This window comes from Megachile rotundata, chromosome 5 (genome assembly GCF_050947335.1).
Source record: "Megachile rotundata isolate GNS110a chromosome 5, iyMegRotu1, whole genome shotgun sequence".
NCBI lineage: Eukaryota > Metazoa > Arthropoda > Insecta > Hymenoptera > Megachilidae > Megachile > Megachile rotundata.
The window spans coordinates 17,070,476-17,095,125 of record NC_134987.1 but is presented as its reverse complement, the minus strand read 5'-3'; the positions used below and the strand labels follow the sequence as shown (position 1 = coordinate 17,095,125).

Sequence of the window (24,650 nt, the reverse complement as noted above, 5' to 3'; positions counted from 1 at the left end):
AAGGTTTCGGAAGTATAAAGGTCAATCGACGAAGACTTCGGCAGAACCGTTTCCGATCTACCGAGCTCGAAATGGCTCAAGGCGTGTCCAAGTTGAGGGTCTAAGTCGATCAGCTGCATTTACTCAAGTTTAACCCAGATCTTCCTTAATAAATAAACATGCGTCCTCGCTCGGAGCTTCACGAAGGGACAATTTGTCGAGCAAAGGGATGCCATTACTCTGATGAAATTTTAATGAAATAGCTACTTGTGAATGTAACGAAGTCTAACTCGGTTACACGTAGAAGTCAGCGGCAGAGATTAAAAATCGTCTACAAAAATATTTGAAGAAACTTTGGAAAATGGAGAAGTACCGGACTTATTTTTTTGAAGTGTATATCGAACTTGCAGTATTTGCAGATTGCAGCAGAAACTCGTATCAAGAATTCAATCTCTCGCAGGAAGACGTCTCCGTTTCATCGCAGGACAATCATTCGATAACGCAATGCAATTATTTAACTCCTAACATAGTTGGTCTCTCTGACAAGGGATAAACGGATCGTCGATAATGCGAACAAGCTAAAATCGAACCCTCTCGACGTTGGCTGGAGCATAGCCAGGCAGCCGTCCATTATTTAAGTTTCTCGTTGGTCGATCGAACGTTAAGCGAGGCCCGATTCATCGCCGGGCGAAACTATCGGCGAACTTGCATGCAAGCAGTCTCGATAGTCGGGCGCGTGTAATCGAAACGCAGCGAGCGTTGTCGAGGGCTTTTCTCTCGACGGATAAAGTTCGCGAAGCCAATCGAATCCGAAGTTTTGACGCGTTACGAATCGAAGCGAGTGCACGACCGGCCAGGAAACTTTCCGTCGCGTCTTTGTCGTGCAGAACTTCTCAGGGCCACTTGCACGAAACTCGTCACCGCCGACTCGTGACGAAAGAAACGAGCTTGCCGGAAACGGAGCTTTCGCAGCAACGTGCTCCTTCGTAATGTAGCTGATTACAGTTTCCAGCTCTCTTTGTGCGCGAGGTATCGGGCTAATTTGCCGGATGAGAGCGTTCTCCCGAAAGTTCACAATTTCTCCAAACGACGCGCTACGAACGCAATCTTACGATCCCCTATTTTTCGCAGGTTAAAAATTCATGGGGGAAACTATTATCAGAGCAACAATCGTATGGCACTCACGATGGTAACTGCGTCGATATTTCTTCGGGACGGGTGTTATGAGCTTCCCTTGCAGTTTTTATTTGCCACCAAATTTCAGTAAACGTTTGTACTTTTGGTCTTCCGAGTCTAATAATTTATCGATGTTTACGAAAAATTTGTGGTCAGAGGTAGTCCTGCCACAATAAAAAGTAACTGGGTCAAACGAGTTAATATACAAAGCGACCGATGTATTTATGCGAAAATGTCAATAAAATGTGTATTCCGAGTGCATTTAAAAATTTGGCGCATATTTAATTATGGTTTGATTTAATGAAGTTCGCGAAAAAGTTTCTATACCCATTGTGACGAGTGCAAGGTAAACATTTTCTCCTCGGTTTTATGTTATTAACATAATGAAGTTCGTTAATCAATAATGGAGCGCACACACGAGCGAGACAGGTTTTCAGCGAGTTTAACGTTAATTAGTCCGTGTTTGAAATTACAGATCAAATAGATCCCGTATCTTATTATACTATTATTTGACTGTTCCATTGTACCTCTATGTTATTATTTCTGATTTTGGTGTATAATTATACCATTGTTTCGTATAACTACTATTTTGTTTAAACAAACACCTCTAGTATTATTCAAACAGGCTCCTAAACTTAAAAACAATAAAATGTCAATTTCGTAGTTAATGCATATATTATTCAAACGAGATGTACATGTTTGCACAATTTACAAATTATTTGGTACCCGTTTTAAGTGGACCATGTTACTTTAATTTAAATGTACGAGCTTGTTGGTGCTCCAATTATTCTCTCGCTGTACTTCGTGCTTTAAAATGAACTTTGACAGAATTCATTCACGGTTCTCTATTTTGTATAAATTCTGAAAAACTGGTGCAATGAAAGAACATAACGAAAGAGCGGAAAAAAAGAGATTAAATAATGGAGATTTCTGGTTGTAGTACATTGAACGACACGAGAAAGCATTGTAAAATTATTACAAACGTGTGCAAGTATGAATGTAATTAAAAATACAGTTATAAAAAGTAATAAATTAAATCCTGGTATTATCGAGAACAACGAAGAGTAATGAAAGTGGGCGAGAAAGTATTACTTCCGAAATAATTAATCTTCCTTGCACATCTTCCAACTTGTATCTTCGCAATCATCTTGCTGAATTGTCTTTATCGCAGGGAGAGTGAAACTTTTCGCATTACGTTATCGGTTCGATAACAACGTTTACTATCGAGTTCACTTGCGAGATCTCGGCGACCATTCGACGCTCCCAGAGCACTCGCTTCCGCCATTTTCATTGCTTCGCGTCACGCAGTGGTCGATCTTGAGGATTCGTGCTACGGCTAGTAGTAATTCTCCAGAGCCAACGTTCTCTCGTATAGCTTGTTTTCCTCCAACTTTCGAACATGATTCCCAAGTTTCCTTGTTTCTTTGACTTATTCGCAAAAGGACCAACTGCTCGAATTTCTCCCAAATATTTGTGTTTGGTTTTACGACGCGGTCACTCGGCTTCATCGCTTTGCCCATTTAGGAGCGTAGTGCTTCGTAATTGGATAGGAAAATATGACTTAAGTATTACCTAACTTATAGAGACAAAATATTAAATATTTGTTATATGTAAATAAATAGGTACATTATATTATGAATATCTTTATAATCATATTCATATCAGTCAGTGTTATTCTTATCAGACATGATCTTTCTATAGTTGAAGGAAACTAAACTACTCTTCTGAAAAGCATTTTACATTAAGATTAATAATAGTAAATTTTCTTCTGAAGATCGTATATAACTTTTATCATATGATAGCACTTATTCAAGTACAGTGACCATGTTGCAAATAAGTTTCATTACGTTTGTCAGTTCAAAAGAAGACAAACATCATGTACATTACGAGCCAGTTAAAGAAGTTTGAAAATTTAAAATCCTGGAGTCCAGAGTTAAAAAGCCGTGCAACGTATAAATCTTGAATATCCACAGGGAAGTAAATTGTTGAGAGAAGCAAGTAAATTGTGAGAGGGAAAAATGTCCAAGTCCCGGTTTCAAACGCATGATTATACAATTTTCTTGATATGTCCTGTGGTGCCATAATTTCGTCGCGGAATGAGCGTCGTCCTACGAGCCAACTGGGACTAATTTATGATGTACGGACAAAGGATTTCTATTACAAAGCATGCGGTTAGCGCAATGCAATCTTCGAGCCGGTGTGTCGTCGTTTAGTTAGCCGCAAATTTCTACGTTTACCCGGTCTGCTGCTTCGCTCTGAGATTATTGTGCAGCTTCGAGTTTATCGCGAACTTGCCTATTCTATTCGCGCCGTTCACGAAATATTAACTTCTTAATTAAATTAATACCCTGTTTCTTATTCCGTGAGAAGCATTCCGTTGGAAATGAAACATTTCTTCGGGCTTTGCAGGGAACCGCGAAATTAATTCCGTGTCGTTCTACTTTGCGAGGTTGTTGAATGATCGATTCGGAGAACACGATGATTCGAATGAAATTAATATCCCTCCCTCATTGTTTTCTTGCTCCTTCGCGAAATAACCAGGCATTTTCGCCGATGTTTACGTATCCCGTGGAAGGAAATTGCTTGCATTAATCCGACGTAGTCGCAGCGAAGCATAACTGGGACATAAAAACTGTCTTTTGTTGTCTTACTCTGCTCTGGCAACCATGTCTCACTTCGTAATGCTAAATACACGCTTCTATCGTCCTCGATGTTTTCCACCAGAAAATGTAATCCTACGGCCGATACGAACCGCGCAGATGAATCGACTGTCTGTTTGAACAGCTAAAATATTGAAACCGTGGAAACGTATTCGTTTTGTCAATAGAAGATCAGCACTGTTTCGCTTGCGTTTAGCATTACTTCCAAAAGTTACGTTGAAAAATCTTTCGCAAATAACGACGTAGCAGCTACGGTCGAGTGATAAATTAACTTTCGAACGAGGTAATTAAACGAAGACACAATTCCGAAATTGCAAAATTCACAAATTGAGACTCGTTAAGGTTGTGAGAAAAGATTGAAGAGTTAATTATTCTATTACGTTAGCCCCGAGGCTGATCCCATGGCAGTAAAGGTGTTAAAGAAAACATTGTAACAGGACAGAATAACAAATCCTAAAAGAACTATCCTTTATCGTCGCGCTACCTTTCACTCCTTTCTTATCTCCAGTTTTTATCGCTTTTGCCGTCCATTAAGTTTCAGCATCTTCTTACGAGCCGCCTAATTGCGCAGCAGTCGACCAAGGAAAGTGGAAGGAAAAATTAGTGACCGCTAATTAGGCTGCATCGATTTGCTAGCGCTCTCGACGACTCAAGTAGTACGAGCGTATATATGGGCGTACGTGACACAGAAACGTGACGGTCGGTCGTCACGGTATCGTCGCTCTAAACGATTTACAAGCCTGTTTATTTCACCCTGGACAAGCCACTGGTAACTCTGTTCCCAAGTGCAAATGTCGTTTACGAACTTCTGCCAATTACATCCCACTGACAGGATAACAAATCTGATCAGTATCAATTGTCCGCCTAAGTGAATCTTTGCGAGTTTATCTTCGTTCATCGCTCTTTCTGCGTGTTGGGATGGAACGTACATTTTCTTTAAATGACGTAATACATTTTTTAATTATGAAGTTGTTAAATTATTACAAGTTTAAATCCCGTAAGGCAACTTCCTAAATTCTTTATGTGTTGAAATCTTTAAATGTTCACATTTATGAATATCGAAATTCATAATGAATAAAAATAATATTAATCGAGTGCGACTTTCATGATTTTCACAACAGTGGATCTGTGAAAATGTCCAATTAATTAATATCGTCAATGAAACGTTATAAAAAGCACTTGAATAGTGTCGCATGAATATTACATACACGAACATGATACTAAATTGCAAATACGGTATTATAAAATATTCAATAACATTTATGAATATCTAAATTTACAATGAATAAAAATAATATTAATCGAGTGCGACTTTCATGATTTTCACAACAGTGGATCTGTGAAAATGTCCACTTAATTAATATCGTCAATGAAACGTTATAAAAAGCACTTGAATAGTGTCGCATGAATATTACATACACGAACATGATACGAAATTGCAAATACGGTATTATAAGATATTCAATAACATGAAATATTCAGTTGAAAGCTTCAAATCGAAAATTAAATGATTATATCTTTAAATGATACGATAATGTGCCTTATTACATTCGTGTTCACCGTGGAGATTAATGTATTATAATTTATCGACTGCTAATTTTGTAATGTAGAAAGCTTGCAAATGTAATTTCACGAATAATATTTCTCGACAGAAAGCATAAAATTCAAAAGTCATAGATCTCACGAATCGTAAGAGTATTAATTTGGTCAAACAATTATGAAGAATGAGAAAGAATCCACTTTACATTATGGTACTATCTCTGCTGCGATCGAGGCGATACCGCAGTTAAATTCTGTGCTCGTGTATTTTCGGTGGCAATATTGGTTGCAATTTGAATATCAGATAATTCGAAGCGCGATGCGTGAAAATAAATTTTCCAACCTTTTTGCGGCATTTATCTTCCGTGTCAGAATTACAGGCTGCGAAAGTTTAAGAGCTACTATTTCACGCTTTTCTACTGAAACCAAGTGTCGAGGTATTGGAAATTGGAGTGCTATTGAATATCGGAATATTCATTTACTTACTAGTCCATTTAAAGCTGATGGAATGATTCTCGAAATAAACTTACTCAGAATACATGAGTATCACTGAATGTGCAATCTGTACTCAAATTATTACAGCTCTTTACATTAAAAATTTTTCATTGAAATACTTTCAAATGGGAGCTCAGTTACAATTAGATACTATGTAATTCTTGTTATAAATTCTTGTTAATTATAAGTACGATCATTTATCTTTGACATGATTCGATGTCACATATTTATAACATATCATCTGCATGAATTACATATATAAAAATAAATCTTCCTAAAGAAGAAGCTGCCAAGCTTTAGACAGATGAAATCTCCAGAACAGCCGTCATAATAAATGACTCGCTGAATGTTTGGCAAAAAGCTCTGCAAGTTCGATCAGCTCTAAAAACAGAGCTTCGTAAACACCTAATAGATTTGCCCGACGGCGTTACTAAATAACTGCAAATTAAACAGCTCAAAGAGCACAGTACACACGCTGCATTATCGAAAATTGTTTGACCATCAGCGAAGCCCATTAGTGGAACTGAAGCATTTTAGATGCACACGCTTTACCAGATATTTCATTTTGCCTGAATGTATTCAGGATTGTTCGGGTCGATCGCGAACATTCAAAAGGGTGATTCGGGTAAAATTGCCTGAAACTGCGAGCCAAAGGGATGAAGACAACGCGTTGATAATGGCACAGCTTCGCCAAGAAAATAACGAAAAAAAAGATGGTGAAAAACGAGACAAAGTAGGAGAATGACGAGCAACGGCGACGAGGAAGTTTCTCGCTTGGTTACAGATATATATGGTGTTCCAATAATCGTGCGAGTGAAGGAGGTTTATTTTGTCTGAGTTAATTAGCAAAAAATATAAGATATGTTCTTATGTAGTTTGGGGATCCAGAAGCTACTTATGTAGCTATCTAAGTAACTATGTATCTATGTATCTATGTATTTAGGTATATACAATGTATCTATGAATCATTCTATCTAGGTATCTAGCTGTCTAAGTATCTAGCTGTCTACATATCTAGCTATCCAGGATCTAGCTATCTAGGTATCTAGCTGTCTAGGTATCTAGCTAACTAGGTGTCTAACTGTCTAGATATGTGGTTGACTAGGTATCTAACTGTCTAGATATGTGGTTGACTAGGTATCTAACTGTCTAGGTATCTAGCTGACTAGGTATCTAACTGTCTAGATATGTGGTTGACTAGGTATCTAACTGTCTAGGTATCTGGCTGACTAGGTATCTAACTGTCTAGATATGTGGTTGACTAGGTATCTAACTGTCTAGGTATCTGGCTGACTGGGTTCTAACTGTCTAGATATCTAGCTGTCTAGGTATCTAGCTATCCAGGTGTCTAGCTATCCAGGTATCTAGCTATCCAGATATCTAGCTATCCAGGTGTCTAGCTATCCAGGTATCTAGCTATCCAGATATCTAGCTATCCAGGTATCTAGCTATCTAGGTATCTAGCTGTCTAGGTATCTAGCTGCCTAGGGATCTAGCTGACTAGGTATCTAACAATCTAGATATGTGGCTGGCTAGGTATCTAACTGTCTAGGTATCTGGCTGACTAGGTATCTAACTGTCTAGATATCTAGCTGACTAGGTATCTAACTGTCTATATATCTAGCTGACTAGGTATCTAAATATTTAGCTAACTACGTATTCAACTACCTACATTTCTAAGTACCTACCTATCTAGATATTGAGGTCTATAAGTATCAAGCTCACTAGGTATCTAAAGATCTGACGACTGAACTACCTAGGATCCATGCCTCCATGAATCTAAAAACCCAGTGATTTAACTACCTAGCCATCTAAAAAAAAAAAACAGAAATGCAAAAATGTAGAGATCTGACGACCTACCTAGAAATTTAAGAATACTAAAAAAGAGCAACCAACTAACCTCCTGCAGCACTGCATATTTAAAGCGACAAAATAACCACATAAAATATACGAAACACTGTTTGTAAACAGAATGAAAGTAGCTTCGGATGCCGGAAGAATTATTAGAACAGCACGAAACGGGTTGTGTTCCATAAACGAGGTCAAATGGAACATAAGTTTATAGGAAGTTTGTTCACTGTTTTCGAGCGGCGAATCAATTCTGTAAATGGGCAGCACATATCCGACGGTACACCCTGTAGATCCAGCGGTGCTGGAGGCAACGGAGGAACAGCATTATTATAGTTACAAAGAATTCTGTCGTTTTAAGACAATGCTTTCAAGCGGCATGAAGTTTCTGTTCGCAGACTCGCTTGTCATTAAGTGTGAACAATGCAAAAGGAGATACCCACGTAGCGACGAACAAGAAAAACGGACCCCTCGATTCTAGCGAGCGGGACTTTAAGGAATGAGAAATGTAAATTGAAAGTGTTATTACTTTCGTGTTGTTTCAAAGTAGATAAGTTTTCGCAACTTGTTATTCAACGTTTGAACGACTAACCACCGGGACAACGATAATATGAATTTAACTTTCTTCTTTACCTACCTTGTTTCGTGTTTTATAAATGATGCGCTGGGTCTTTCAGATATTAATTTCCGACGGTGGTCTTTTACCTCTCGCTTTAAGATTTGTTATGTCAATTTTTATTTTATAATTGTATTCAATTAGGAATGCGGAGATGTAGGAATGTGTAAATACTATAAATTCGGAGATGTAGATTTAAGGGAATATCGGACCTGAAGGATATAAGCAGCTGAAGGTTCAGGAATCTGGAGATCAGAATTGCGAAATTTAGGGATCTGGAAATCTGGCATTTGAAGATCGAGGATGTGAAGGTTTGATGTGAAGGTCGGATCAGAAAATGTAAGGATCTGAGATGTGGAGATCTAGAATTATGAGAACTGGAGATGTGAAGGTCCAAAATTACAAGAATCTTGAAAAGTGGTCTTAAATTATGAAAATATGGAGATTCAGAATTGTGAGAGTCCGGAGGTATAGAAACCCACAGTTGCAAGAATCTGAGGACGTGGTCATTTAAAACTAGGAGAATCTGTGGACGTCAAAATCTAAAAAGATGAGACTTTTGATTTAAGATCAAGCTTGGATCTAAAAATCGATCCATACAAAAATATAATTATGTAAGAATATAAAAACACAGAAGAAGCTTGAGTAACTCAGATACCATATTTTTCACTGGTTTGGATCGCGATTAATCCAGGATGCACCTGGTTCCTGAGTTAACGAGTAAAATATGTTCACCTCCGGTAATACTGTTTGCATCCCAGATAATCTTATTCTTTATTCTCGCGGGTAGAAGGATTTTCCAAATCGTGTCACCGGCTTTACCAAAGAAACTTTCGTTGAAAAGAAGAATCGAATACGACGGATAGCTCAGTGTCTTCGTAACATTATATCGATTCGGAATATTGAAAGTTATGAAAGCACAGTGACCCACATTCTGAAGCATAGTTGGTATTTCAGCGTACGTCGGCTGCTTTAAGAATTTTCACCGAGGAAAAGTCTAAAGGGGCCACAGACGGCAAAAGGGAAGGTCACAGCGTGTGTCTTCCATATTTCTATTCAGTGACTTTTCAACTTTTGTTAAATAAACTTCCATCCAACGTTCTCAACGTGAAACACAGAAACAACCGGAGGCGAATCTACGTTTACAAAATTTTGCCTCCTTTGCGACACTCTCGTGTACCTTGGGGGTCAATTTTCTCAAGTTCTTTGTGTGCCTTGTCCCAACCAATCTCGCTTGTCTTGCACCTGTTTCTTTATCTTTTCCAGGAAACCTATATACTCCACGAATACATCTTCCAATTTCTGCGACACAATTGAAATCACCTGAATTCGAATGAAAGTGTCGTGGATTCATCGAAACACTTTCATCTTCAAAGTCGTCAAACTGCTGATCAACAAAGGGAAGAAATTTGTCCGCAAAAGACGGTAAATCAGAGTATTATGCAAAATCCTCGGAGGCTTTTTACGCAGAACAAAGTGCATCAGAAACGTCGAATCGTTTCAGTTTCCTCGCGAGATAATAAGATTGACCAAATCCCTTTAAGGCCACAAACGCTTCAGTTTAAACGTAACTCTAAACTAAACCCGTTCCTCGAGGGAGACACGCCTCGAATCCTTTTCCCTCAGCCAGAGACCTTCCAGCAATAAATTTCCCGATACTACAATAGTATCCTGAGGCGTTAAGCCTGTGTCGGCTATAGCACAGGTAACATAGTTCTAGTCAAAGGAACACAACACACGATCCGTATGCAAACAACATGCATGGCACAGCGTGCGCGAAGAAAGGCCAAATTCTATCGACAGCTCGGCCTGTCAATCGGTTTGTCCGACGAACCTCCGAGTAAAAGGGTTCCAGACAGAAGGGTTTGGATTTGGGTTTCCACGAAATTCTACGCGGAACAAGCATCAGGGTGAAACTATACCGTGTACAACGTCGTTCAGAAGTATTGCGAATCCTGGGGGATCTGGGGAAACTCTGGGAGAACTTTGGAAGGATATTTTTCCTTTCTGAGCTTACGTTCTTGTATACTCTCTAACATTATTACGGGGATTGTAATACTAAGATTATTAGAAACAATTCTTGTCTCTAGATTTATTAGTTGACAATTGTAATTATTTGTATACCTAATGTTGACAGAATTCGTTCGTAGTACTATAAGATTTTTCTTGAAACGAACATGTGAGAAAAAGTTTGTTGATGACATTGCGATCACCGCAATTTCCGAGTGTTCCAAAATGTGCGTCTTTAGAAAATTGAAGAAGCGAAGAAGGTAGAGAATACTTTTGCGGGTTATTGTATATATGCTGGTAGAATCTCGCAAGCAGAGGAACAGGAAACAGGCGGGCAGGCAGGCAGGCAAGCAAGTAGGGCAGAGGTAGCAGGTTTTCGTTTGCGGTTGAAAGAGCTGCCAGTAAAGAGAAAAAGCCGCTCTCTCGGTAGGTCGAGAGGGGTTGAAAATTCGCGCAGGCGTTTCGAACGCCGTCCATCGTGGCGCCTCGACGCTCGCCGCAACCCCCGAGCCCCGACGCTGTTCCCAGAACCCGAGGTTCCTCCCTCCGTGCACCCTTCGCCGACGAAACGGCGCGGCGACTCGGCGCTGCTCGTTGCGCCTCGGTCAATCCGCGACTAGTATGGCGCTACGCGCTCCGACACGCCACCGTACGTAGCGTGCTTGCCAATCGACGGCCGATCGTGTACCGCGATTAAGCCACCAAAACCGGCTAACCGCGCGCGAATTTCGTTTTTCCGTAGAACCCGTGATCGAGCGATAGCGATCGGGTCCGCGAAAACTCGCCTCCTCGTGACCGCGCTAAAACGGTGATAAATAAAGGGAGAAATCCCCGTTCGAAGCGGGTATCTGTGCATCGTTCGCGTTTGATCGAACGGGACAGGCTGACCGGCCAGTTAGGGGCTGGCATGCAACCGCGTGCACACCGCTGCTGACCCGGTGAGGAGGTCGTAGAGGACGCCGGGTGGTGAGTGCTGATTGCATTGCGGTAACACGGACGGCGATAAGCGCGTGCCAGCCGAGTAATAAGTGAAATGATAGCGGCGTTAACGGCCGCCTGATACACGAGGCGCGGACAACATTCGAGGCAGGTGCCTGGCCACGGTACGACGGCAACGATGAGAGCGGTCGAATCCGATGCCGCACGACCACGCACCCCTGACAGAAGCGCGCGTATCGTACGACCGATTGCTAAATAAGACGACCGGCTAGAACCAAACAGTGTCGACTGCACTGATCGACATGAGAGCACCGTGTAACTCGACCGCTCGTTAACGCGACCCCCTGACCGATCCAAGTGGCAGAGTCGAGACGCAAGCCGGGCAACAACATGGCATGTCCTTTTTCACGGGAACGCTTGAAAGCGAGCTGCGACGAGCAGAGGGAACGAGAGGACGATGGTCCGCGGAGGATCGCGCGACTAGGACGAGACGACGGCGGAAAATCTAGACAATCCTCGTTCGAAGTGACGTCGTTGTTGATGCGAGAGGAGACGGACGACACCGAGGACACGCAGACGTTGAACCTGAAACACCTGAGGGCCGCGGTTCTGGTCTTAACCAATCCATCGGTAGATAAACTATGTTTCTATTATGCTTTTATTAACGACCTTCCGGTTAGAACGACTTATCGGACGCGAAACTTTCGTATACAGAATTTTGATTGCGTCTAGGAAACTCGGGGAACTCGGAGCACGAGGGCGAACTTGTCGGAGCACGATATGGGTAATGAAGGAATTTATGCGACTTCCTTCTTCCAAGTTCGCTACCTTTATCATGTATTTTGCGAGGGAATTTGAGAATTCAATTTTCTTCGGTCTCTTCCCTGATTTTTCTACTGTAGGTTATTACTTCGGAGACGCGAGTCGTATTACAGACGAGATCCTCTTAACGGTCCTCGAGACCGAGAATCACATCGCGTGTCCTAACCTTGTGCGGTATACGCATCTCGTTACATTGGTTCTTTACATGCTGGGTATCGATCAATGTCCGATTAAGCGGAGCCGAGACTGTTTCTATCGAACTGGAAACAGATCTGTCGAGAAACGTAAAGAAGCTTCTTTGTCGAGGGAAAACAAGACAAAGCTTCGTACATTGCGAGCTGCAGCTTTATCTACCGTAGATCCTGCAATACTCGAGATTGCTTCGCGATTGTCTGTAATTGAGTGTTGCAAGTGATCATAATATTTCCTTACTGTAATAAATAATTTATAAATTTGTAATGATGAATTTTGTAATTGCTCGATGAAATAGTTTATATTTTACTAGAACGATAACGTCATAAGCTTGAATCAAAGTTTTGTTGTATGATAGGTACATAAACTATACGATGGATTGTTTGAAATGATAATTATATTAGTTCAATCATAATCGAAAGTGTAATCGCTCCGTAGCTAATGATTATTGAGTCGACTGTATCCTTTGATTACTGCAGCTTCGATTACTTGCTTTATTCGTTAATTGTCGATTATCGATTAGTCACCAATCATTGACTTCACTGATAATCTTTATTCTTTAATGAGTCTGCAATTTGCCCAACTCCGCAAATATTCGAAAGTTGTACGATAATAGCGATTATTTGAACAGAAGTTCTCCACGGTATAAAAGAAGAGATTTATATGATTATCTCCGCGAAAGGTAGAAATATAAATGTCTCATGATATCGTGCAATTTAGATTATCTGTGTTTAGATAATATTTCCTCTACGTCTCTCTTCTAAAAATCAGTATATTACAGTCTTAACACCCTAACGTATAAAGGATATGCATGCTTCACAGGACTAGCGTACGAAGGTTAAAAAGCTTTCACAATTTATCAGCTAAAAAGATAAGGGTCTCATACATTTTTAGGATGAGAGGTACTTTATCTTACGCTTTCATCCTTGCTATAAAATATAAAGTCCTAAAATTTCTCTTATCTCAACTGCTATGCCATTGATGCAAATATGTAGTGGAACTTAAACACTTCGTGATTCTCGTTACAGATAATTAATTCTACTTCAAACACAAAATAACGTTATAATACTTTTCTTATCGAATATACCATTTTATTAATTCTTGAACTGCTGCATCAATCAATTATGAAACATACAATGGAGCTTTTACTGAAATTGAATAATAAAAATTTTATTAAAATAGTATACGAACAAATATCTAAAGAAATAATATTTAAAAAAATGTATAATTTCAGATTAGTCTTGTAAATTTGATAAGCGATCTAAATGCATCAGGTGTCGCTAAAAATTTCAGAACGTATAAAATTCAGATAAAACCCAATTGTCCAATTGAATCCAAAACCGGATTAAAATAGCCCCGCTGCAGAACAGTTGATTCTACCGCATTGTAAGCCATCTGCATAAATTTCGATATCGGCGAAACCAGAATACGATGTCATTGGTTTCCGTTCGAAGAAAAACAAAGTTTCGTATGCATAAGTTCCATCTGTTCTTCCAACAACAGGATGTTTCGTGGCCAACGTAACCGCTTCGTTATTAAACGCGATAAGATCGCCATAGATCGTCCAGCAAGAAATACGAGCAACGTTCTTGTTGTAATACAAATTAGAATTCTTCCCCTCCGGGAATTGGGTCGGAATCGTGCAATAAACGCGTGGCCGAGAAAACTGCTCCTGTTTCGTTCTGTCGCGTAAAAACTGCTTCGAAGTTTCTTGCTGACTCCGCGTATACCGCGCCGTCGATTAATAGCCCTGCTTATGGAAACGCAGCGAGAAACGTTTTCCCCGAGAAAAAAAAACAAAGTTTCCACCTGGCGATTCGCCACCCCCGAATGATCGACGGCTTTCAGTTCGACGCGATTTACCGCATCGCTTTCGCGATTCGTTTAACGCCTGATAAATTTAGCGCGAATACGAGACGGTAGTCGAATAAATTGAAAACGAACTTTTCCTGCAACCGGATCGTGTAATCTTATTTATCTTGCAAGGAGTATCAGCGAGGAACTTCAGCCGTGGAAACGGTAGTTCCGATGTATAGAACACTGAGAAGTATTAATGAACGCTTGAAAGCGACTATGGCAGCGATGGACAGATTAAACGCCCGGCGAAAAGCCCGCCGTCATCGGTGTCTCCGACTTAGAAGCTCGGTGATTAAGAAAATTGAGAATTTAGAAATATCGAACTTCCAATTACCGTGTTTATTAACTTGGTAATTAAATCAATCGCGACGTTGATGGATCTTTCGCCTCACGCAATATAAAGTATACAGATCTTAAAAGTTTCCTTCGGTAACGTTGTATACGAAGTTTTATCGGCCGGTACAGATGAAATTTAAAACTCGCGAACGAACGGGTATCAAAGTTCCTTTCCATTATGCGAGCCAACAGCGAAATCGGAATTGTAAAAAAATTCCTGCGATATCGCGGCGTGAAACGTAGCGAGTGAATTTCCACGGAACAAGATTCGCGATAATGATCGATCGGCTAATGGTCGATTGAAAATTCGTCTAAAATCGCGGTGCTTTTTAACGAGGACACGTTCGAGGCCGAACGAAATCGCAGCTAAGGGCGAACAAACCATTGTCGTTGGCCTCGTTTTTCCTTGCCGTCATGAAATTCCCATTAGTTCTCTGCATCAATTCGACCCGCGAAGTGTAATCGATCCTCGAGGGAGAGCCACGAATGACACGGCAACGTTTAACATTTCCCAAACGATCCCATGTGTTTCGGTAGCTCGTCTACTCGGTCACCAAGACACCATCGACTGCGGCGCAATATGAATTTCAAATTAGAAGCGTCTCGTTTGCTGAAATCGTGCATATTGCCCGATACGTTTCAGCAACAAGCGCTTAATTCGAATTTGATACCACCGACTTGTGAACCTCGTTTGCATATCGAGGCTCCGGGTAGTTTTCGCGGAGAATTCGTGTTTGACTTGTCTGCTTTAGGTAGAAAGTACAGGCGGAAGATTTTTCAGAACGAATTAGCGAAATTTCTTCATCGTTTATTCTTCGAGATGTAAACTCGATTGAACTCGACTTTCGCGTTAATTGTTGTAGCAGTTGATTTCCGCGCGGTCGTTCCACGTCGAATGAGACGCAAACGGAATCAATCGGCTAATGGACATGTTCCCGCAAGATCACGATGCAATTATGACCCACCGGGTTCGCTTCGAGGCAGTTACTTCGGGTTGCGGTTATTCCAACTGAGGCGGTTGTAACCTAACCGAACTCCACAAAGCGTTACTATCCGTACGGTTAAACAACGTTGCATCGAGCTTCATTCCAGACTGCCGACGAAAAGGCGACTCGAAACGAATGTCAAGGATCCCTTTGATCGATACGACTCGATGTTTATGCCAATTAAGGGTCGTCGATTCAACAGGTTACGCCTATGAATCGCGATTAAACTTTTGCCCGACGTCAATGAGCTCGAGATTGGCTTTCTTTGAAGGCTGACCTTGTTTCTTGAGTCGTTTCAGGATAATGGATCATAGTGTGGCGAAGAGGGTTCGCGCGATATCGATGCTTCTTGGAATTCCGTTGGTGGCTTTGCGGATTCGTGGACAAAGTCATCTTGACTGTCATATCCTCCTATCGTCCAATCTATCACGCTGTTGACTGCTGATCAAACGTAAATCGGTTTCGGGGGAGTGCAATCAAAATCTCGTTGCTCTTTGATTGCGATCTAGAATCTGGGTCTTTCGACTTGTTCGATATATCTAATCTCTTTTTGAAATTTTCACAATTTTCTGATAATCTGAAAATTTAGATCCAAGTCTTTTTAGAATCCTGTAAGATTACCCCAGATTTTCTCGGAGGGACGTGGATAGATAGAACGATATCAAATCTTTTCTGTTCCTGATTTTGAAGCTTCAAATTTGAAAATCTTGTGAGACAAAAATATAGAAGTATCAAATTTAATTGAGCAATTGACCCATCACTACCATTGTGGTTCATCATTTTTATACATTTAATTTTAACTTTAAATAATTTTATCGTAGACTTAGCTTTGACATTAAATAATTATGTTATAGACTTGAACTTCAAATATTTTATCACAGACTTAATTTTCAATTTAAAAAATGATGATCACTATGCTAGACTCAAAACCTCCCTGTGTTCACTCAAAATTATAATAATTTTTCAATAATATTTTACTAATCCAATTACATGTTTTGACGTTCGATAAAAGAATCCTCAAACATGTAGCGTGATCGAAACATTGAAATTGAGACTGGATCTTATTGTTCAACAGAGTTGCGGAAGCCGCACATGGAAGCCTTTCATTTCTACCGCGAAACTCGCGGTCGAGCAGTACTTTATTACTGACGAAATTAAATGAAACGTAAAGTTTCGTATGCAACAATTGAAGCCGATAATTGGCTCCAACTGTACCGTATATTACAGAAACGAAATGTGACACATTGTACTTTCATTATCTGCTACGGTGCCTCGTTAACTTTTCCACTTTCGTGGGTTCTTGTTTGAGGATGCGTACAGACAGGATGCTGTGAGAGAACATGTACTTCCTCCCGGTAACCGAGTTATTTGTGAACTAATAACATTAATTTAATAAACTTGTAGCAGCTTTGATTTTGATCTTATTGTGTCTTGCGAGGAAGATTGACTAGGAATAGATATAAAAATAATTTGTTGTGAGTGAACAAATGAATATGAGTATACAAGAATGAATAAATTGACTTTGATAAAAATTTGAATCCATTATATTGAATACAGCTAACTTTTCAATTAAAATTCCCGCCCGTATTTTTGCATTAGCGTCGATCGCCTATGATAACAGAATTTTATTAAAAGTAAATCGACGCGCGGTAAGTTGAAATCGATCGAAATGAAAAATTACGGCAATCGCGATGTGTCACACGGGACACCTCGCTGAAAGAGTAATTTCAAACAGAACGATTGTTCTCTTTGGATTCACGCTTTTTGCTACACCATTTCGTCAGCCTTTTTAAACGTTCGCTCGAAAAACTCTTGACGTTCCCTCTGTCCGTTATTGTCGCTATACTACTTTCACGATTCACTGACCGCTCTTAAAAACACTCTTGCTCTCTCACATCGTGCACAAACGCTTCCGACTACTTCGCCGGAAGTACATTGTTCGAATACCTTGTTTCTTCCAAAATACCGAATTCTTTTGGGGTATCGTCATTATGTTCTATTCTTCGTTTTCATTGCGATACAATGGGTAACTTTTGGAATTAGGAGTTTGTTCAGATGTGTGGGCTGAGACATTTGGAAATATTTTTGTGACTCTATAGAAATGGACTTACTGGATGTAATGGACTGGTATTGCGGTTATATATTACTGGATATATTGGACCTACGTCTGGAAGTAATAGACCAGTATATTACAGTGATATATTATTAGAAAATAATGTAGATTTCCAAAGAGAAAAAATTTAGAAACCACAAAATTTACAAGCTCCAATAGTCCAAAGCAAGACATAACCTCAAAGTATGAAAACCAAATTCTGAAACTTGAAGATCTAAACTGAAACTTGAAGAGTCTAAAATTCTACAAAAGTATAATATCCAGAAGTATAATATTTTTAAAATCCTACAATCCTAAATCTCCCAAAACCTCACAGTCCCATAACTCTACAGTTCCGCCATCTTGGAACCCATAATTCTAAAGACCCCGTGTCAGAGTAAAACGAACGAGCACTAGTGAACTGAAATCATATTACATCTGTTAAGTAATGGAAGAAAGATTGCTTCGATTGTCGAGAACATTGGGTTAGAAAACTGGTAATATATTTATTTTCTTTGTTAAAATTCTGGGTAAGTGGATTTATCGACGGATTTTAAGGAGCAGGTTTGAAGTAGGGTACCTGCACCGAAAAAGGTCGAGTGCAATTAACCTAGGAAGTGGCACAGTCGGCGAGATATTATTTTTCCGCTTCTCGGTTCCACTTTTAATTTCGTCGCGCCAGAAATCCCCGTATTCTTCCCGCTTTGCCGTATAATTCGCCGAATTCACGGCGCGTTAATTAAATCAGTGCCGTTCCCTTGCCGAAAAATTCGACGATATTTTCGTTCTGCTTATTCTGCCACGAGCTTTTACAAAACTTTCGTATTTTTGTCTTGCAGTACGTTTCTTCTTTCTTCTGAAATTCCGACGCGGAACAGGAGGTACTTCAACTTGTTCCAAATTGGGGGATTCTGGAGTGCACGCTCGAATTAATTTATTTAGGTCTTTTCGATGGAAAACTCTTGCTATCGACAATTCGAGGTTGACATCGCTTCTTTTGCTTCTCTCTCAAAAATAATGAACGGAAAAATATTCGACTGTTTCGCTTTATTTTAAGAGGCACTTCGAAGAGACTTTAAATTTAATGACGTACAATTTTTTCTTAAATTACAAACGCTTCTATAACATTTGAATTTATTCCCTTTCTTCGCGCTAACAAGTTTATTAGAATTTAATCGCAGCGATAACACTCGAAAGATAAATCGTGCAAACAAGATAGAGAGCAGTCATCGATGGGCCATAAAAGTGGACGCCATTCGTCTGGGGTGCACTAAAATTTTCATCGCCATTGTACTATCCTCGTAAGGAGGAATTAAAGAGATTACGTGATCTAATCCCGAAAGAGTGGGAAATTAAACCAAGTAGCTTTTACATCGCCTGTTTAAGTTCCATGGCGATGAGAGTTCACTTGGCTATAATCGCTAATGGCGGACCGATGCAAATGCAATTGGAACTGGTGCTTGAATTCGCCGCCGACTTAATCTGCCATCGAAATTTCATACAGCTCGAAAGATTTCGCCATTCAGTTTCGATTGACGAAATTTCTTCTCTGAATTCCAAGTGGGTCGAGTTTACTGAAGCTATCGGGACACAATGCCTATGTATAGGTATTTTCACGACGGAAACATCTGACGAGTTTATCTTACTTTGACAAGAATAATAGGAGGATCTAGGAATCTAGGGATTTTGAGATTTAGGGGTTACGGGATTTAGAGATTTCAAGATATAAAAATATGGAGGTAGGTTCTGTGATTCTAAGATACAGAGATTTAGGTACAGAATGATTTGTAGTAATCTTCAGGGATTTAGGGATTTATGCACAACCTACAACTATGATAATTCAGAAATCTATAAATTAAAAAATTTTTAATTTTAAATTACTCTTAAATTGTAAAGATAATTCTCTTGCTATCTTAGTGCAAATATATTATTATTCTCCACTGTCTTGCGATACACACCCTCGTGTTATACCACCTTTTCCGTATTGATCGATCGTCATATTATTTCAATAAAAGAGAATACGTCAAATGACACGGACGATGAAATATTGCAAATGAAACAGGAAATTTTATATTTTTCAACGAAGTTTCAACGTTAAAAATGTACAGTTTAAATAAGACGTACAGCAGCGTTCGCAAATGAAAAAGGGAAATATGCACGAGATACAAATGTTGTTAAGAATTATTGAAACGCTGGAAGGTACTAAAAACTGCAGCCAATAACAATTTCTGAAGTTATACGCACGTTTTATAGCATACTCCAGCACCGTCTTGCATTTCGTGCTCGAGCTTTAAACGTTGAGTTATACTAGAAAGCACTATGGTAGCGGACGTAACGTTCCATTTTTGATGAAATAATATCAGTTAACTCGCGGTAGAAATACTGTGCTACTTCCGTTTTAAAATATTCCATCGTATCACACATTCATTGGATTAACTGGGAGAATGACGTTTGATAAGTATTTAACTATTATAAACACAATATCAAATTTTCAGCGACCATTTTCGAGTTACATAAAAATATTTAATAACAGTAAGCGTTTCTGATCGGGTGTTGTAAAACAGTAAATTTTCAATTAAAACCGTGGCATAAAAGGATTGTTTCAACCTTGCCATGCATGTCAGTTTCCTTTGTGCGGTAATCAACGTGTTAAATGTCGCATAGGTTATTGGAAAAATCACTAGTTACTTATATTCAGCGTGACGCTGGTGGTTTAAAGTATGCATGCTGCACTGACGGTTCGGATTAGAGGGGAAAAAAGGAGTTTCCGTTCAATTAATAAGCGACGAATGAATAAATAGAACGTCGGCACGGGGTTCGGCCATTAAAAGGATAATCGCGGAAGGCGGAGGGTGAATCGTGTGGAGAAAGACCTGGTATTATTCGGTCCGCGATAAATTGAATTTTACAATCCATTTGCTACGCATAAAAGAACGACTCTGGCTCAAGAAGGATTTAACTAGCTGCTAATCGCGAACGAATTCACTGACTGATGTTCGTACCACGGATTTTCCAGCTCCTCCTATAAATCTTCTAACTTTACGGGGAAAAAAGTGATCGGTAAAAATATGACAACGATTCGTATCTGGAGCACATTAAATTCTCGTCGCTCTAACGAAATTTATTGTTTTTCTCGTTAGAAAGAAAATGCAGCTTATTTACTTCGATAAGGACGTTCAACACGATTCGCGGAGTCATAATAAATAACCGTGGCGGGATTTTCTTAGACTTCCGAGATACGAAAACAAGTTCCGACGTCGTCTTAAAATATGTGGCCCAGGTTTTGTCCTGTATCGGTGTTTAGGTAGGTGTAAATGGAAAACACACACGATACCCTCGATCGATACCCAGCGTTGGCTTTTACAGTGCTTCCGCGTCTCGAAATAATCGCGTGGGTCACGATGCGTTTTGAACCGGATACCAGGGCAACTATTGTGCCACCGCAACCATCCTGTAGAAACATCCTGATCGATTCCGTGTTATATGTAGGCATACAAAGGAACTGCGACCGCAGGCGATATTTAAATGCGTTGGCAAACTACTGTATCGGAAAAACACTGTTGAATACCGAGAAATTGCTTTGACTTTCAAAATTCCTGCATTTCAAATTTACTCGCAAGACGCTGCAGTCTTGACAAGTTTTATGGCAGAATATTCGCCAGGCAATTAATTAAAAGGTGATCGATCGCGACTCGAGAGTCGCGTTCATCATGTGTTGCTATGGCAAACTCGCCGATAAACATAAGTGCATCGAAACATTTTCGAACTAGAAAACAGAGCGAAAAAATTTCGAAAGCAATTTTTAGTACTTGGATCAAATTGATCGGCAGTGATATATATTATTTAGTTTCAGGATTTGATGATTCTGGTTCTGCGGGATATTTTTCAGGATGAAAGTCACCGAACTGTAACTGAAAACTGCTTGCACTACTCTGAAAAAGTTGATTTACGAACTTGAACCGTGTGGGTGTATTCTCTTCACTTTTACGAGTTTATGCTTTCAACACTGTACCCGCAGAAATATCAAACGTTGACCGAAAGAAACGCGGAATAAAACATGCTGTGTAGAACTGTTTTTTACAACGGCTCGTATTCTTCGGTTCTGCAAATTGACTCGTTGTCGCAAACATTTGTATACCGCGCATTAAACAAGCTCTCTAATTACGGGAATTTTGTTCGGTACACCGATATCAAATAATGTATTAAATTTTATTCGAGGAACAGCAGCAATTAGCAAATCAATTTTTACTCGTAATATAGTTAATTAGTCAATACGTCTGTTTGCCATTTTCGTAGTGCACAATGCGAATATTGTAATATTCATTTCAAAGGATTTGCAACGGTATCGAGTGTGCAGTATTTTATATATATCGGGTGTTCCGCGTAAAGTGCTATCGACCGAAAGGCGGTTCTACGTGCTGAAGTAAAATCAGAGAAAACTTTTCGCACTTTACCGTATTTTCGAAAGAAATAAATCCGCGAAGTTTGCAAAATCAGTTAGAAAAATCGTAGAATTTACGAGGAGTTGTATTTTCTTTCGGCAAACAAATTTTCATCGAATTTCTTGGGAAACAATTTTCTCCAAAAAGAAATCCAATTTGTAGACATTTTATTGCACATTCTCCAATTACATCTGCGCGTGTAATCACCTTCTTAACCGGTACAGCTGCGTTATGGGAAATATACAGTACAGTAAGCTTCTACGGAATTCTACCTACGTTTACCCACAGTCACGCTTCGTTACGTCTACCATCTATTTTACCAAAGAATTACGGTCCTGTATCGCGAGTCCGAAGTGCAACATTTTTGCATGGTTGCATTTCCATTCGCTTTGCACGATTTCCATCGCCACTGTTCCGTCACATTTTTTCTTTCAAACTGGTTTCACCTATTCCGCTCGTATTTTTCATCAACAACTAATTTCTGCAGGATTGTCGTTAAATTGCAACGCAATTTCTCGGACGAATGACTTTCCTCGTTCCGATACTCATAATCCTTTCTACACCCGTTTTCGCCGGGGATCGTAAATAACGGACTGCATCGAAAAGAGATACAAGTTTTATTGAGTCTTGGAACGCAACATGCATTTCGAACGTGGAACGACCCTGTCAGCATACTCGCACGTCTACGAACTAAAAATACGAGACAATTCAACCGAAATGAGAAAGGTAGCATCTAATAAAATGGCGGCGATAATTCAGCACCTGCTTGATATATTTCAAGTAACAAATGTATGTGCAATTGGGATGATGTTAGAAGGAATATTGAATATTTGTTAAATCGTAGAGTATGCACGAACACAACAAGATGTAACAAGAGAGGTATTAGGAACACTAATTCGTAAAGCAGTTTAGTCGACGTGCGATAAAAGACTTTTCCGACCCATGTACCTCTAAAGGCAAGAGCTGTTTCCATTGGAAGGTTGCGCCTGAAAGGGGTAGCCGATATTCGCTTTTGACCTCATTCTGACACTCGAAAGACAAAAATAGGAAGCACAAACCATCTCGCTGTTTCAAGATTTGCTTACCAGCCCATATAAGAGTGGTTTGACATATATTCACTGTCAACAATCAAATATAATAAAACATCATTTAACTTTAATCCCCGAAGAGTTTAATGCTGAAACCAATGCTGATGATTTATGTAACTTCCTTTATTATTAACCCTTTGCACTATGACTTATTTGTCAGGTGCGTCGGTCAGAACTGACTATTTACAGCTACAATATTAAAACAGACGAAAAAAATTGAAATGTTATGTCAATATGTTATTATTTAATTATTGATTATGCAAATTATAATTGGACTTAAACTTCAAATTGGAACGTATTCAAAATTTGAGTAAAATTGATCACGGCCGAGGTAAGAGTGCGTTACGAGTCAGACTCGTTAAAATAGTGCAAGGGGTTAACCACAATGACTATGTTGCTTTCATATATGCATAAAGATCCTATATGAAAATCGAAGTTGTTCTCCCGCAATATTAATATTTCAGCTGTGTACGACGCTGTTCAACGTACATGTACCCGTATATTGTATCTCACAGGAGAATTTGCGCGTGAAATTTTTGCGTTATTGCATTCGCGAGTCAAAGTGGAACAGATCTCGTTATTTTCCTTACAGTGTCGACGCGATTGCATTTATCCTCGGAGCAATCCTCCCGAACTGCGACTTTATTTCGCCCCAATTTCACGGGGAAGTATCTCCCGTATTTCTCCGCGACAATTCGTTTTTTCTCGCGGTAATTTAGCGGGACGTTGAATGGGTCTGTAATAAAGCGAGTCGCGAAAATATGTTGAAAAATGATGGAAAAATGATCGAAATAGAATGCTCGAACTAATGCGATGGAACAAACATGTAATACACGCGTCATTTATTACGTTCCTTTCGCATTCCGCTTCTCTGTGACATGGCCGATGTTTAAACAGCGCGACACGTCAAATAAACACCGTTTGAACTAAATACGATTATTCGTTCCATCGCGTTTCGATATCGAAATAAATTAATACCGGCGGATCATTGAACCCCTCCGGTATAATATTTGTTAATTGAATACATGTATCCCGGTGGCAGTACAAGTTTATCCTATAATAATTGTGGATCGTGTAGGTTTACTCTTGGAATATTGGAAAATTTTTCTCCTCCCGCTGAGAAAAAATGTTGGGATAAATATATTACTAGCCGTCTCGAGGCACCAGCTACGCAGCGCTTTTTCATATTCCGACGCAGGAACGTAGATTCGTAATTTCGGCGGAGGGAAACATAACGCTGACATTTTCGAAAACTTCATCTCCGAAAAAGAAACAGCGAAAGAGACGATGGAATCGCCTATTCATACGCGTTGATGCTTTCAGTGAAAAGGACCTCTTCGTTATAATCGTCCTCTTTGATTTGTGAAACGAACTTTCGTCGCAGTCGAGCTGTGGCAAACAACGAATACACTCGACACAATGGTTCGTTCCCAGACAATCGTTAACACATTGTTCTTTCATTTTTGCGGCCATTTACGACCGCGCGAAAATTTTAGCACGTACAGTGGCGCTATGTTATTCCAATTATCGCTGCTATTAAACTATGAATAATTTTTGACCGTCAATTAACTTC

General features: G+C 39.7%; 1 protein-coding gene across 2 annotated transcripts in view; it reads left to right on the top strand.

Moving 5' to 3' along the window:
• The first annotated feature begins 10,877 nt into the window (after window positions 1-10,877).
• The window catches only part of Gycalpha99B (guanylate cyclase 1 soluble subunit alpha 2), a 38,776-nt gene continuing 25,003 nt past the window's right edge, over window positions 10,878-24,650 (top strand). Inside the window, exon 1 of one of the 2 annotated variants that reach the window (XM_012285422.2) lies at window positions 10,878-11,892. In XM_012285422.2, the coding sequence (XP_012140812.1) occupies window positions 11,653-11,892 (240 nt within the window). In that variant the 5' untranslated portion in view covers window positions 10,878-11,652. The remainder of the gene's footprint in view (window positions 11,893-24,650) is intronic. The other variant, XM_003703266.3, reaches the window with a different exon arrangement.